This window comes from Miniopterus schreibersii, assembly GCF_964146895.1.
Source record: "Miniopterus schreibersii genome assembly, chromosome: 1".
NCBI lineage: Eukaryota > Metazoa > Chordata > Mammalia > Chiroptera > Miniopteridae > Miniopterus > Miniopterus schreibersii.
The window spans coordinates 20,772,876-20,786,411 of record NC_138101.1 but is presented as its reverse complement, the minus strand read 5'-3'; the positions used below and the strand labels follow the sequence as shown (position 1 = coordinate 20,786,411).

General features: G+C 45.4%; 1 protein-coding gene across 1 annotated transcript in view; it reads right to left on the bottom strand.

The window, feature by feature from the left end:
* Positions 1–12,410, bottom strand: part of PGM2 (phosphoglucomutase 2) — a 32,315-nt gene extending 19,905 nt beyond the window's left edge. The window contains exons 1-4 of the mRNA XM_081143394.1: positions 12,259–12,410; positions 8,085–8,252; positions 3,809–3,915; positions 360–444 (exon numbers count right to left, since the gene is read on the bottom strand). Coding sequence (XP_080999520.1) covers positions 360–444; positions 3,809–3,915; positions 8,085–8,252; positions 12,259–12,348 — 450 coding nt within the window. The 5' untranslated portion in view covers positions 12,349–12,410. The remainder of the gene's footprint in view (positions 1–359; positions 445–3,808; positions 3,916–8,084; positions 8,253–12,258) is intronic.
* Between the last annotated feature and the right edge of the window lie 1,126 nt (positions 12,411–13,536).

Below are 13,536 nucleotides of genomic sequence, written 5' to 3'. Positions count from 1 at the left end.
TTTAGACACGAGAGGTTTCCTAATTGTGATAGCTGGGGGAAAGAACTACAAACCAAATGAAAAAAACACACAAACAGAAGACATTTTGCTAACTAGCTAAAATATCCTTTAAATACAAGCAAAAGGAAAACTGCACTTAAAAAAAAATCAATTCAGATGAATCAAAAGTTGGATAGCAGAGACATATTACTAGGATGTGGGAGAAACATTCCTGGAGAGAAGAAATGATGCCCAGTAAATGCCAGGAGCTCTGTGTCATTCAAACACCTGACTCCCAAAAGCACCAAACCCTGTAAAATTCAGCCATGTCCCCTTCCCAGCCCTGTGACAGGAAATTATAAAATGAACCAGTTACTTACCACAAAAGGGGTTGGGGTTATATCAGAAAACAGGTACACAGGAATCCCCTGAGTGATAAACGTGGTTGCAGCAAGCTGGGCGAATCTGGCGGGGCAGTGCGACAGGGAGAAAGGAGGGTTAGAGCGGTCAGGACCGTAGGCGACGGCAGGGAAGGAAATGAACGCTGGCCACTTCTTTAGACTGAGTATAGCAGCCAGATCAAGGAAAACATTAATACATTTCCATTGGCAAAGAACATCAAAGCTGGAACCTTGGGGTCACCTCATTCTACCCGTTTCACAGAAATGGGACTAAAGCCGAGAAAGGCCAGATAACGTGCCCCGTGTCCAGTGGCCACCGAGCAGCCGAGCCAGGCCTACACCCGAGCCTTTCCACTCCCGCTCTATCTCAGCTGCTCCCGGCTGAGAGGTCCTGCCCCCATGGGGCACCCGAAAGACCGGGAGACACTTTTGGTTGTCACTGGGGGTAGGAATAAGGTTCTACTGGGAGTTCGTGCTAAACACCCTACAGGGCAGTCCCCCACGAAAGGGAGTCGTCTGGTCCGGCGTGAGGTCGCATGTCAGCAGTGCAGAGACTGAGAAACCAGTCTAATGCTGCCACAATCCAGGGGAGACCACGCAGACTAGCATTTGATTGCATGTTATCTTACTGGCGTATACAAGGCACATCGGCGTATGTATGTACGCCATATATACGCATTACATACACATATCTCGGCTCCATTCAGCCCTTAAAAGGCTTAAATCTTTGTCACTGACATCTTTGTCTTATTCTTACAGCAACAGGCGTAGGACAGGGCCCATGGCATCAGGTCTTTCTTACTGCTTGGAGGAAAACACTTTACCACAATAAATGATCAATTTACTTCCAATGAACAACATTATACCACTGCAGAATTCACCCAACCATTCATTCTCTCCCCAAATTCTGGGAGCTGGCTGGGGCACCAGAGATCTCTGCATTCTAACAACTGAAAATCCCCAGGATCAAGAGTAATATAGGAGCCCGGCCGGGCGTGGCTCAGCGGTTGAGCGTCGACCTAGGATCCAGGCGATCGGGGTTCGATTCCCGGTCAGGGCACATGCCCGGGTTGCGGGCTCGATCAATGACTCTCTCATCATTGATGTTTCTCTCTCTCTCTCCCTCTCCTTTCCTCTCTCTGAAATCAATAAAGATATATTAAAAAAAAAAAAAATCGGAAGTGATTTAAAAAAGAGTAATATAGGAATGACTTTGACAAAAAAAAAAAAAAGGTCTCTATGTAGGAGAGAGTCATAAAAATAACAAAATTCATCAAAAACAAGTTTAATAAAAATCTGAATTAAATCTAAGCTGTCTTTACTAGACTGCATGGTACGGAAGTCACTTTCACCCCCATGAAACATTCATCATGTGTCAGGCTGACTTTAAAGGCGCTTTCTTAACGTTGGCAAAGGAGACACTCAACATACAGGGCGGGCAAAAGTAGGTTTACCATCGTATGTGATACACAGAGTTTATTCTTATTTATTATTTATTAATTATTGCATTATTTTCCATACGCGCAACTATAAACTTACTTTGCCCCACACTGTACAAATGATTATATACATGACATGTATAAACTAAGTTACAAATGTGCACAAAAAAATTCAATGTGTTCTCTGCATATGCTTAACAGTTATAGCTTACATTCCCCAGCTGATATTAAAAGTTGGAAGATTAAAGAATGAATAAATGTTTCCTTAGGTAAAATTCTGAGACTACAGTAATATCCAACTCTTTAAGAAGATTCTAGTGACTGATCATGAACACTTTGCCATGTTAATATTCAGACTACAATCTCTAAATGCTTGCATGTTGTAGGTGATAGCAGCCCTGAGCTCCACTCCATCGCATCCCATCTGACTCTGGAACCTGAACCATAAACTTAAGTAGAATTAATAACATCAGTTACTTCTCGGAAATAATGTGGCTCCAAGGCCACAGCAAGAAGTATCTGTACATTAACTGACAATATTAACATATCTAAAGGATGTGTCAAAGAGAAACAGGGTAGTCTGCCTAAAATGAAGAAATCTGAGAGGCCAAACAGGCAGAGTCAGCCACATATACACACTGAACATGCTCTAGCTGGAGGATCTGACATGCCATGGGGTCAGTAAAGCACGTGTATGATCTAATTCTAACTGTAAGTTCACAAACTGAAAACTGACAAACTGCTATTCTGGTTTGTACTTCACTCTCTTGTAAATGTAGTCCATGTGCATCTATCTCTGACAGCTACAGCTTCTCTCTTGCCTTGTTGCAAAAAATCACATTTTTGAGCCTGCAGCTGAAGAACAAAAATATTAGGTCATCCTGAGTTCAATCTGGGGGCTGTTATCTAGTCCTTGGCCCTGGGCCATGTTCCCTTCCTCAGAGCCAAACATTTGCCCCATTAATGCTTCTCTCTTAGACTACAAGCTCCCGAAAGGCAAAGATTAGGACTCTGTGAACTCATCCAGCACTGCAGAGTTAATGAGAATTTCATTAACATTAAATATTTGTTTGTTCTTCCAATCTTAAAAACTACTTATACTCTGGAGTGATAAAAAAATTCATAATAGGAGAGGTATTCAAGTAAAAAAAAAAAAGGTCACATTACATGATTAAGAGCAGGGGTTGGCAAACTGCAGGTCATTTTGTAAATTGGGTTTTATTGGAACATAGTCATGCCCCTTCGGTTATGTACTACCTGTGGCTGTTTTCTGTGCTACATGGCAGAATCAGTAGCTATGCAGAGGGTGTACATACAACCCACAATGTGTTTACTATTTGCCCTTTAGAGATGCCGGCCTCTTTAGGTTTAAATTGTGGCTCCTTCTTTCACTTTTTGATCTTAGAGCAAAGAGATGAAGGAATTAACCTGCCTTACAAGGCTTACAGGTTATTGTGAGGATTAAATGAGTAAATACCTAAGTGCCTCGCTCGAATTCAGCTCAAGCGATTGCTATCCTAACATCACCGCCATCATCGCCACCACCACCATCACTGCCATTGTCATCACCACCATCACCATCACCATCATCTTCCTATAGCTACATAAGAGAGGGTCTCATTGGTTTGGGAATGCCCCAAGAACGCAGCCTGAAATGGGCATTCAAGAACACTAAGGAGCTCATGAGGCTTCTGAATAGCAGAAGAAAAAAATTTACCTAAGAGGAAGAAAGTGAAGAGGAGGAACAAAGTTGCCACTTAAAAAAAGTTCTGTCATTTAGACATGTATTACTTTCTAAATTGCCGAAATAATTTCATTTTTTTAACCCAAACGTAAAACCAGAATTCTTAAAAGTTGCAAACAGAATTTACTAATCATTTTGGGTAGTTAAGCAATGTAGCTGACAAATGTTTTTTAAAGGCAAGCTATTGATATGATGACTAAAAATAAAACCACAAAATACACTACAAAGAAACAGAGTATCTTTACCTTCTGCTGCTGCCTCCACTTGCCGGGTGAGCTCGAGCGTCAAAGCTGATCACGACACCTCTTTGCTTAAGGTCGCTGAATTGCTTTTCCAGGTATCTGCAAAATCCCTAAAAAAATACCCCATGGATTAAGAGTATATATGTTTTAACACATCGTATGTGTAGGATAAATTGGTCAATTTTTTTATACTTCCACAAGAAAACATTGTAGCAAAGAGGGTAAAAATCCCTCAGTAAACAAACTGAACAGGAAAACAAAAGCTTTAATTATTGTTGACCGGAGGGAAATTCTTGTAGTGTATGCCTCATTCGTAGAGGCTCTAATTTCCTCTGAGGTTACTGAACTGAGCCATGAGACATCAATGATGGGGGGACTCACTGTCTTCTGAAACAGCCATTCTATCTTTGGACTGTTGTCATTAAAGAATGATTTCATTATTTTGAGTCAAAATCAGTCTTTCTGTAGCTTTTACATATTGGTCATAGTTTGACCTCTTGAACCCAGACAGTTTGTTTCTTGTGTCCTGGGATAACATTTCAATTCTGAAAACCCCCTCATCCCACCCTTAGTCTTTTCTTAGCTATTCTCTCGGGTCCTCAGTCTCAACTGGCTCCAGAGTCTTTCCGAACAATTTGGAGACATGAGGATTTTGGACTAAGGCTGAATGTTTTTTACCCCGTTGAACTTCGGGGCCACAGCACAGGAGTGGACCGGGGATGGGGAGAGGGTGCTGTCACTGTTGTAAGCCTTAGACTGGGAGCCTCTCACTTCCTTCTGGGGAACCCACAAAACCAACACACAAGTATTCTTATTTCTTTGTATCCCTCAACCCCAGGAGATATACCCAATGCAACAGTTTTGGCCTGGGAAAACTAAAGGCATTCTAAATGGGCTCTCCTCTGGCAACAAAGCAGGTAGTGTCCTCCCTACCAAAATGATTTCCTTCAGCCAAAGTGAAATAACTAATATGAACCATCATTATTACCTGGCCAACCTTTGTTCTCTGATTAAACCTGTTTATCCAGTATTCTAAACCTGTTGAATTCAAAGTCCAGTGTTTTCTAATCTTTGGTATTGCCGATTGAAGTGGTGTCACTGCATCCACTGTGGAATGGGAATTGTGTGTTTTGTCATTTCTAGACAGGTGTACTAGCCCACATTCTGCATACTTTTTATTTGTATAATTGGCTGTGTCGTGTAATTGGACTGATATGGCCTCCTCAAGACCTCTACCTGCTGAAAAACAATATCACAAACAAACAGAACACGTTAGATCAGTCAGTTGTCAAAATCTTATCAAAGGTATTGGGTTTCTTTGGCCTGCTGCTGGTACAGAGCAGGCCAAAATATCTGAAACACCCCCCATCCTCAGGCACTTAGAACTAGTGTAAAAGAAGGAATATAGGCTCTGAAGGAAAATAACAGTAAAAATAATGCTCCTAACAACACCACATAGAACTTTCTTGGTGTCAGATTCTCAGCACTTGGCATATTTTTACTCATTCAATCCTCGTAACAGCCTGCTGAGGTAGGTACAACTGTTGTTCCTGTTGCACAGAAGAGGAAACTGGGGCACCAAGAGATTAAGGAACATGTCATTTATGCTTGTAGGGTGGAGTCCAGACCCACAGACATTGTGCTTGTATGCTTGGCAGGGTGGAGTCCAGACCCACAGACATTGTGCGCTTGTAACCCAGCACCGAACCCCCCCTAACCAGAGCTGGGGAACAAATCCCGGCTTTGCTACTCCTGTATCAAGGCAAGTTGCTGAGCCTCTCTGAGCCTTAGTTTTCCCATCTGTAAAAGGGACTGGGCAAAGTTGATCTGGGGTTAGTGATATTAGATACTAAGTGTCCAGCACAGTACCTGAAACAGGTCTCTATCCTGTTTCCCATTGGGGTGTTCTCGATTCACATCCCTCTGTGTCTTAAATCCAACCAGATGAATCTGGGGGCACCATGAGGATACCTGAGACCAGCAGCCCGGGTGCCAAGGCCACAGTGAAAGCCAGCACATTCCGCCAGGTCACTTACCCAAGGCTGGGAGTGGAAGCCTGGGGTGTTTGTCCTGGGAATCCTGCTCGTCTAATTTGGAAACCACTCCTTGATTTTGCAAATGCTCTGCTGCTCTCTTGACATTGTCTTAACTCTTAACATCCCTGTCTCCTGCTGTCAGTGTTCCAATGTGGGCTGGGTGAGCACTTCAGAGCGGAAGGGACTGTGGGGGAGGCTATGCCGGGGTAGCTGACTGTACGAGACCTTAAAGGGATTTGTTCATCGTAGTATTGGAGGCTTCTTAGCTACCACTGCGTCGAGTCCCAGAAGAGACCAACTCCTCCAGGGAACAGGAGGTCTGAGACAGGTCCCAAGGCCTTTCTGGGGATAGACTGCATCACTCCTAGAAACTAGATGGAGATGAATGCAGAAAAGACTCTATGTTCATTGAGAAGCCCATAGAATCCCCTACCATTAGGCCTAACTGGACGTGTGACCAACTGAACTTTCCGAAGACGGCCACGCCAGTATCTCCCATCCCACATACTTCTCTCATGTGACACTCACGTTCCTCCAATGAGATGTGGGTGTCTACATACCTCCTCCATCAATATGAGCAGCCTTACTAACTCACTTTTAACAAATGCAATATGGTGGAAGTATGTGATTTGGGGTGACATCCAAAACAAGGTTGTAAGAGTCAATACAGCCTCCAGCTGGCACACACACTCTCTGGGTGCTATCCCAAGCCCCACGTTGTAAGGAAGCCCAGGCCACAGGTAGTGGTCCAGCCCCAGCTAAGATCTCAGCCAAGAGCCAGCAATAGCTGGAGACATGTGAGGGGGTAGCTTCCAGGCGACTCCAGGCTCCTTGCTGGCCCAGGTAACACTATGTGCAGAGATTGGCCGTCGCCACTGAGCTCCACTCACACTGCGGATCTGTGAGCAAAATTAACTATTTAAAATCACTGTTTTGGGTGATTTGTTCTACAGCCCTAGTAACTTGTCCTATGGGGGTTTTGCTACAATGTGTCCAACTGCCTTTTATGCTGGGAGGTACACGTAAGGTACACATAGTCACCACAGTCAATTTTTCCAGCCTTTTCTTTCCCAGAATTAAAGTGTCCTTCATTTGTCACAAGTCTAAGTAACTGAAGACGTAAGAATCTGTTCTCCTTCATTTCCTTCATAAATAGCTCTTCTATTTTGTTAAAGGCTTCATGTCTATTCCTAAAAGTCTGGTCTAGACTCTGACAGTAAAACTCACAAATGAAGGCGCGGGCACTCAGCAATACTTTCCACCCATACTGTACATTAAACCTAAATAGAACTGGCTCTCGGTAAGCCTGGCAGAAGAGCTTCTCAACGCTTCCATCTGTACACCTACAACAAAAACTATAGAAGACCATAAAGGTCAGTGAGCTTAGCTGGTGAAGCTGCACTGGAATGAGAGACCCATGAATCTGTTTTAGTCATTATTATGTTCCCCATGTCTGGCACATAGTAGGCACTCAATAAATCTGTTGAATGAATGAATGAATGAATGAATGAATGGCTGTGTGAGTTTTGAAACAAGCACTGCTTTTTCTAAAAGTTTTTTGTTTGTTTGTTTGTATTGATTTTAGAGAAGGGAATGGAGAGGGGGAAAGAGAGAGAAAGAGAAACACCAATGGGCACACACCTGGACCAGAGATCAAACCTGGGGATGCGCCCTGACCTGGAATTGAATGGGACAACACTCAACCAACCGAGCCAAACAGCCAGGGCAAACCACCACCATTAACCAACTGAAAGCCTTACTTTATGGAGTAAATGTGTGATTCTTATGCCCAAACAAACCCACAGGGCCTGGCCGTCATTAAAACAAATTCGGCCTGCCAAACACAAAGGGAGCCTGGGGTGAAATGAATCAAACAAGGAGGCCTTTGGACTGAGGTGGCTTTGATGCCCTCACAGCCTAAGGGGGCAAACCAAAACCTAAGCTTGCAAATGACTCAAGGTCAAGAAATCAAAACCTAAGGACAACTAAGGACCAATAGCCACCTAAGCTTTCCCAAACGAGGGAATGGCCTGCGCTGTAGCCAGTCTATTAATTTCCCTGCTTTGCTTCCGCCTTTCTCCAAGCTCCTGTCAGTGGAGGGCTTCTAACCATTTCCAGTTTGGTACTGCCCAGTTCAAATGGGTCTGTGCTCAGATAAATTCTTAAAATCTTAATACGCCTCAGTTTATCTTTTAACACTGGGGGGGTGTTACGAATAACTAAGACATATAAAAATGTGGTACCTGTGTGGTCTGGATGATGGTGAGGTCGTTCATCCGAGCAATGCCGGGCCCCATGGCGGCGCGGAGGCCGGCTGTCCCAAACTCCATGCGAGCCCCAAAACATTTCTGCAGTTCCTCTCTATTGCCTTCTGCAACGAGCTGTTTCACTGACTCCAAAGTCAAAGGGTTCTGCAAAACACAGATGTATATACGCCAGATATAGCCAGGCGAGTAACAACAAGGAATCTTAAATATAAAAAGTCCACAATAATTCTACCCTAGGGGAGGAATACATATGTGTCATATATATGGGCTTTTCAATATTTCAGTATTTTGATGCATTTGAAATATAAAGTCGGTTTTTCTGAATTATTAGTGATCTTGTGATTAATAAGAAATATATAGTTTTAGAATAGTTCAGAATGGTTTTAGAATAGAAATATATACAGTATTTAGGCTTTCCCTTTATAATGTAAGCATTATTTTATTTCCTACCAAGGCAAGTGATTTTGGAAAAATGGAATGAACTTACAGGTTTTGGGGTCTAACACCCAGAATGGAATCTCAGCCACACACTCACCAACTCTATTCACTTTGGTGAAGTCTAGAACGTTCCTCACATGATGGTTTTGAGGTGACTTACATTAAATCCATTAAATTAATGTACATCTTTCTCTGTCTGGCACTTAATTGCAATTGAATGTTCATTTTCTCCCCTAATGCTTTCAAATTTTCCCAGAGAGCTCAAGATTATATAATTTAAACCAAAACCTTATATTTGTAATATTTTATAACTTGTACAATGATTTCACATACCTGGTCAAATTTGAGTCTTGTAATGACTTCAAGACACAGACAAATAACAAAAAGCACATTTTATAGATGGAGACACCTCAGGGATTAAGAGATTTGCTTAATAAGCAAGAATTTTGATAAGCGTGAAATTTTGTGCTTTTTCTATTACACCCACTGCTTCTGATAAACATTCCCATAAATCATTTCAGCTCATTTTACACTGCCCTGTTTTCTTTGTACAACAGTTGCAGAAAAAGGTTAAGAATGGAGAAAAATGACAGTCATATTAATTCCATATCAGACATTTTAAATTAAGAATTTAGAGGAACAACAGAGTAAGCACTTTATTTGTTACAGTCATCATCTCAGTGGGTGAACATGCAGGCAAGATATGGCCACATAATTAAACTTTGAAATGCTATTGCAATAAAACCTTGGCCCTCTGGAATTATGCCCACATTTCTAGATTGCACCAGATTCAAGAGGAATCCAAGTAAAAAGCCCACCTTTTTGGTTAAAAGCAATAGCCACTGATCACAGAGCACAATCTGACCAATCAGATGGGCAGATGCCCCCAATGAAGGGCTCAGGTCTGGAACATAAAAGAGATTCAATCAATACTTGCTCAGTGAATGAGAAAACAGAAACTTCAAGGTCACACCCAGTATCCGGTGATTCTCAGTATAGACGTGGAAAATCCTAATTGGATTTGGTATCATAAAGACCAATGAGAAACCAAAGGAATGCAAAGTCAGTAGGACAGCAGAGCTGAGAAGCAGCCGAGGGGTGACCAGAGCTGACAGCAGCTGAAGGAACAGGGTGAAGGCTCAGTGGACATGCAGGGTGACCTGCCGCGCTTGGGGGCTCAGACCAGAGGGCAATGCCTTTAGCTAGCAGGACGTTCCCTCTTGCTGCCACCTCCAACCAAAGAAGAAACGGGGAGAGGAAAGAAGTGGTGGAAATTTTTTAAAAAAGAAAAAAAAAAAGGGGGGGGGGCACCATCCCCTCATCTCTACCCAGACAGGTATCATCTCTCTATACAGATACATTTTGTGGAAATTAGGGGTTTACTTCTTCAAAGGGAAAGTTTTATGGAACAATTCACCACCAGTTAAAAGATTTCTACACACTGCAAGTTACGAAGTTATCAGAAATGGAAACACTTTCCTTCCCTAAAGAATCGCAAGGCTATCTTTCCAGGAAAAGGAAGCCACCCAGAGCTGACAACAGCATCCAGAAACAGGATGCGCCTTTCATGTCCCGGCCGCGGGGTAAGGAGGGCGAAGGGAGGCCTGGCCCTGCGGACGGGACCTGCATTCTTCTTCATTTACACAACAAATGTTTTGGGGGGGGTACCCCTCTGCTTTTCAAACATTTGTGTTACGAAAGACCTATTAGTGCCTGTTTTTGCTAAAGGAAACAAATCAAAAGATGACTTTTAGTTTTATGAAAAAAGGTGAAAAGTGAAAACAGGGGTCAGCATTTGTTTGGCGGCAGGCCTTACAGAGGCAGGGGCCCCCAGCCGCGACAGTGGCCCTGCCGCGCTCCTTCTGGAGCTACACTCAGCATCTCAGCCCTGAGCCACCGGGGCTGTGAACTGCGTCTGTGAGCTCCTGGCCTTTATCTCGGTTTATTGTGAGCATCCCTCAGCAGGATGCGTCCTAAGGTATCAGAAAAGCCCAAGAGTTCATAGGTGTTAGGTTTAGCATAAAACTGGACGTAATTAAGCATTTTGATCATGATGAAGGAAATAAAGACTGCCTGCATTGAACTTGCCTGTGTCTAACTCTCTACTATTTACACGTAGAGAGAAAGAGTCCTGGCAGCTGCTGAAGTTACTCTCGGTTCTGCTAGCAGCCAAGTGGTCTCTCCAGTAACGGATAAAATGGAAAGTCAGCTGCTAGGGGACTGACAGGTGTACAAAGTCAGGTGTATATTTATCCTATCATTCCTGCTTTTAGTATATGTTAGGGTTATTTTAGGCTTTGTGTGTTATTTGGTATCACTTGGCAGGTTATTTTTGGGATCTGGGAATGCTGAAAATATTTTCCTTATAAATTAGTGGTAACTGCTTCTTTGCTTTCTGCCCTCTGAGCTTACCAAAGGTTTCATAGGAACGCTCAACTTTCAGATAGTGGGGGAAACCTGTATCTACTGTGTGTCTGCACCGCCAGGCCCTATAAACCATGAAGGCTGGTGAAGGCACGGACAGGACCTGCTACACGACTTGCTGGAGTCCAGCGCAACATGAAAAAACGGGGTCCCTCTTTCAACAACTTTTAAGAATTTCAAGACAGGACAGCAGAGTATTTAACCAAGTGCTGGGCCCTCCTAGGAGAAGGGGTCCTGTGCAACCCCCATCGGATCTCATGCCTTTGAAATCAGCCCTAGAATCAGACATTAAAGAAACACACCTACCAACAAATTTTTGTTTAGTTTTGTTTCTGAACAATCACACTGAGTAAGAGCTGGGCAGGAAAAGTACAGCCTGTTTAGGGAGAGTATTAGGGGGAAATGATTAACCCTCAGGAGTCAGGGAAGGACACTCTACATAAACCACTTAAAAAAAAAAAAACCCTCACTCGAGGATATTTTTCCCATTGCTTTTAGAGAGAGTGGAAAGGAGAGAGAAACATCGATGTGAGCGACGTATGACTGGCTGCCTCCTGCACGCCCCCCAACCGGGACGGAGCCCGCAACGTGCCCTTGGCCGGAGCCAGCCACGGACCCTTCAGTCCGCAGGCCCGCGCTCTACGCCCGAGCCCAGCCGGCCGGGGCTGCAGAAACCATTTTTAAGTTCGGAGCCGAACCACGAGTAACAACATGTTTGAAAAACAAGTCTGGAGCCGGCTTCCTGACTCTCTGCTCCAGCACCTAAGACACTGAACAGAGCCCCGGTGCGCGCCCCAGGGGTTCCCGCCCACCATCTCCGCAAAGTCCTGAGAAAGTTGCGCGAGGTCGGGCGCGCCCACCGGGGCGGACCCGCGTCTGCGACCAGGCGCCCGGGAGGCGTGGATGGGGCTCCGCTCGGCGAAGCTCCCGGAGCCGAAGGGACGCGCGGCAGGAGCTCTCCGGGCGCGCGCGGGAGGGAGCGCACCCCGACTCGGGGCGCGTGCAGCTCTCAGGGGACGACCCCGGAGCCCGGCCGGCGCCCCCGGACTCCAGACCCCGCAGGCCTGGCCGGCCGGCCGGCTTTGTCCCGGCAAAACCCTTCCCGTGCAAACTCCAATCGTGCCCCACGCCGGCCGGACCCGCGGAGGCCAGCGCGGCTCTGTGTCCCGGAGCCCGTCTTCCCGTGGGAGGGGTGGAAGCAAAGGACGCGCCGGGACGGCACGCGCCTGGGGAGCGCGCAGAGGACCCCGCCTCCGCGGGGCGCCCCCAGCCCCCCGCCGCCCCTCACCTTGTCCCACCGTAGCCACCGGGCTGTCTCCTGGTCCAGCCGCGTATCCGCGCCGGGGCCACTGCCTCCGGGAGCCGCCGCCGCCGCCATCCCCCAGCTGCCACCACCGAGCTCAGGAGGTGGCGATCTCGCCCTTCCGGCCCGGCGCGGAGAGGCGGGGACCGGCGGCGGGGCGGGGAAAGCGCGGCAGGGCCGGGCGGGGCGGGGCCGCGGGACTGACGCGCTCCGCGGGCGAGCACGCCCCCTGCAGTTCACCCGCGCGCCTCTAGGGCAGCGGGCGGCAGGAGGACCGGGTGGGGGTCGGGTGCGGGTGGGGTGGGGGTGCTGGGTCCTTCCCATCATCTCTGAAAGGGTCCCTAGGTCACCCCCATTCATACAACAGCGATTCACTGAGTTCCTACTATGCGCCAGGCGCCGGGTCAGGTGCTGGCATCCAAGGATGGGTAAACTCAGGACCTTAAAATGTAAGTGGAAGTTCTGAGGGTCAAGAATAACCTAAAAATTATTGCGAAAGATGAACAAAGTGTGAGGATGAAGACAGACGATGGAACAGATTGGAGAGTCCAGAAACAAAACTATACATGTGTGCTCAGCTTATTTATTTCCGAGCAAGGGGACAGGACTTTTTTTTTCCCCAGTGAGTGGTACAGGGTCAACTGTATATACATATTGGAAAAAGAAAAAAGAAAGTTGAGCCCCTAGGACATGTCACATGCAAATATGCATTCCAGGTTCATTGTAGATCTAAGTGTGAAAGGTAAAATGAAACTTCTGGAAACTAGGATAGGAGAGGTCATCTTCATGACTTTAGGATCACTAAGCCACAAAGGAGATGCATGAAGTGAGCATGAACAGTCGTGTGCAAGAATGTTTCTAGCAACATTATTTGTGCTGGCCCCAAACTAGACACAACCCAAACGTCCATCAACAATACAATGGATAAGTACATTGTGGTTTATTCACACAGTAATAGAAACCAGTTATGGAATATTCATACAGGAATAAATGAACTATGATGCACAATACCATGTATTTCCAGACCGGTGAGCCCTGAGGAGGAAATAATGTGTGAATAGACTTTATCAGTATGCTCATTACTAGCCATAAACCCAAAGTTCACCAACAGCAAACACTCCTGCCGCTCAGCTGGAGTTTAATGTTCTTTCTCAGTGAAAAAAAATCTTAAATACCTATTATTTATGTCTATTTTCATTAAATACGTTCATATAATTGGCTAGTTTTCTCTCATCACTCATTTTAATAGTTCTTTGCCCATGA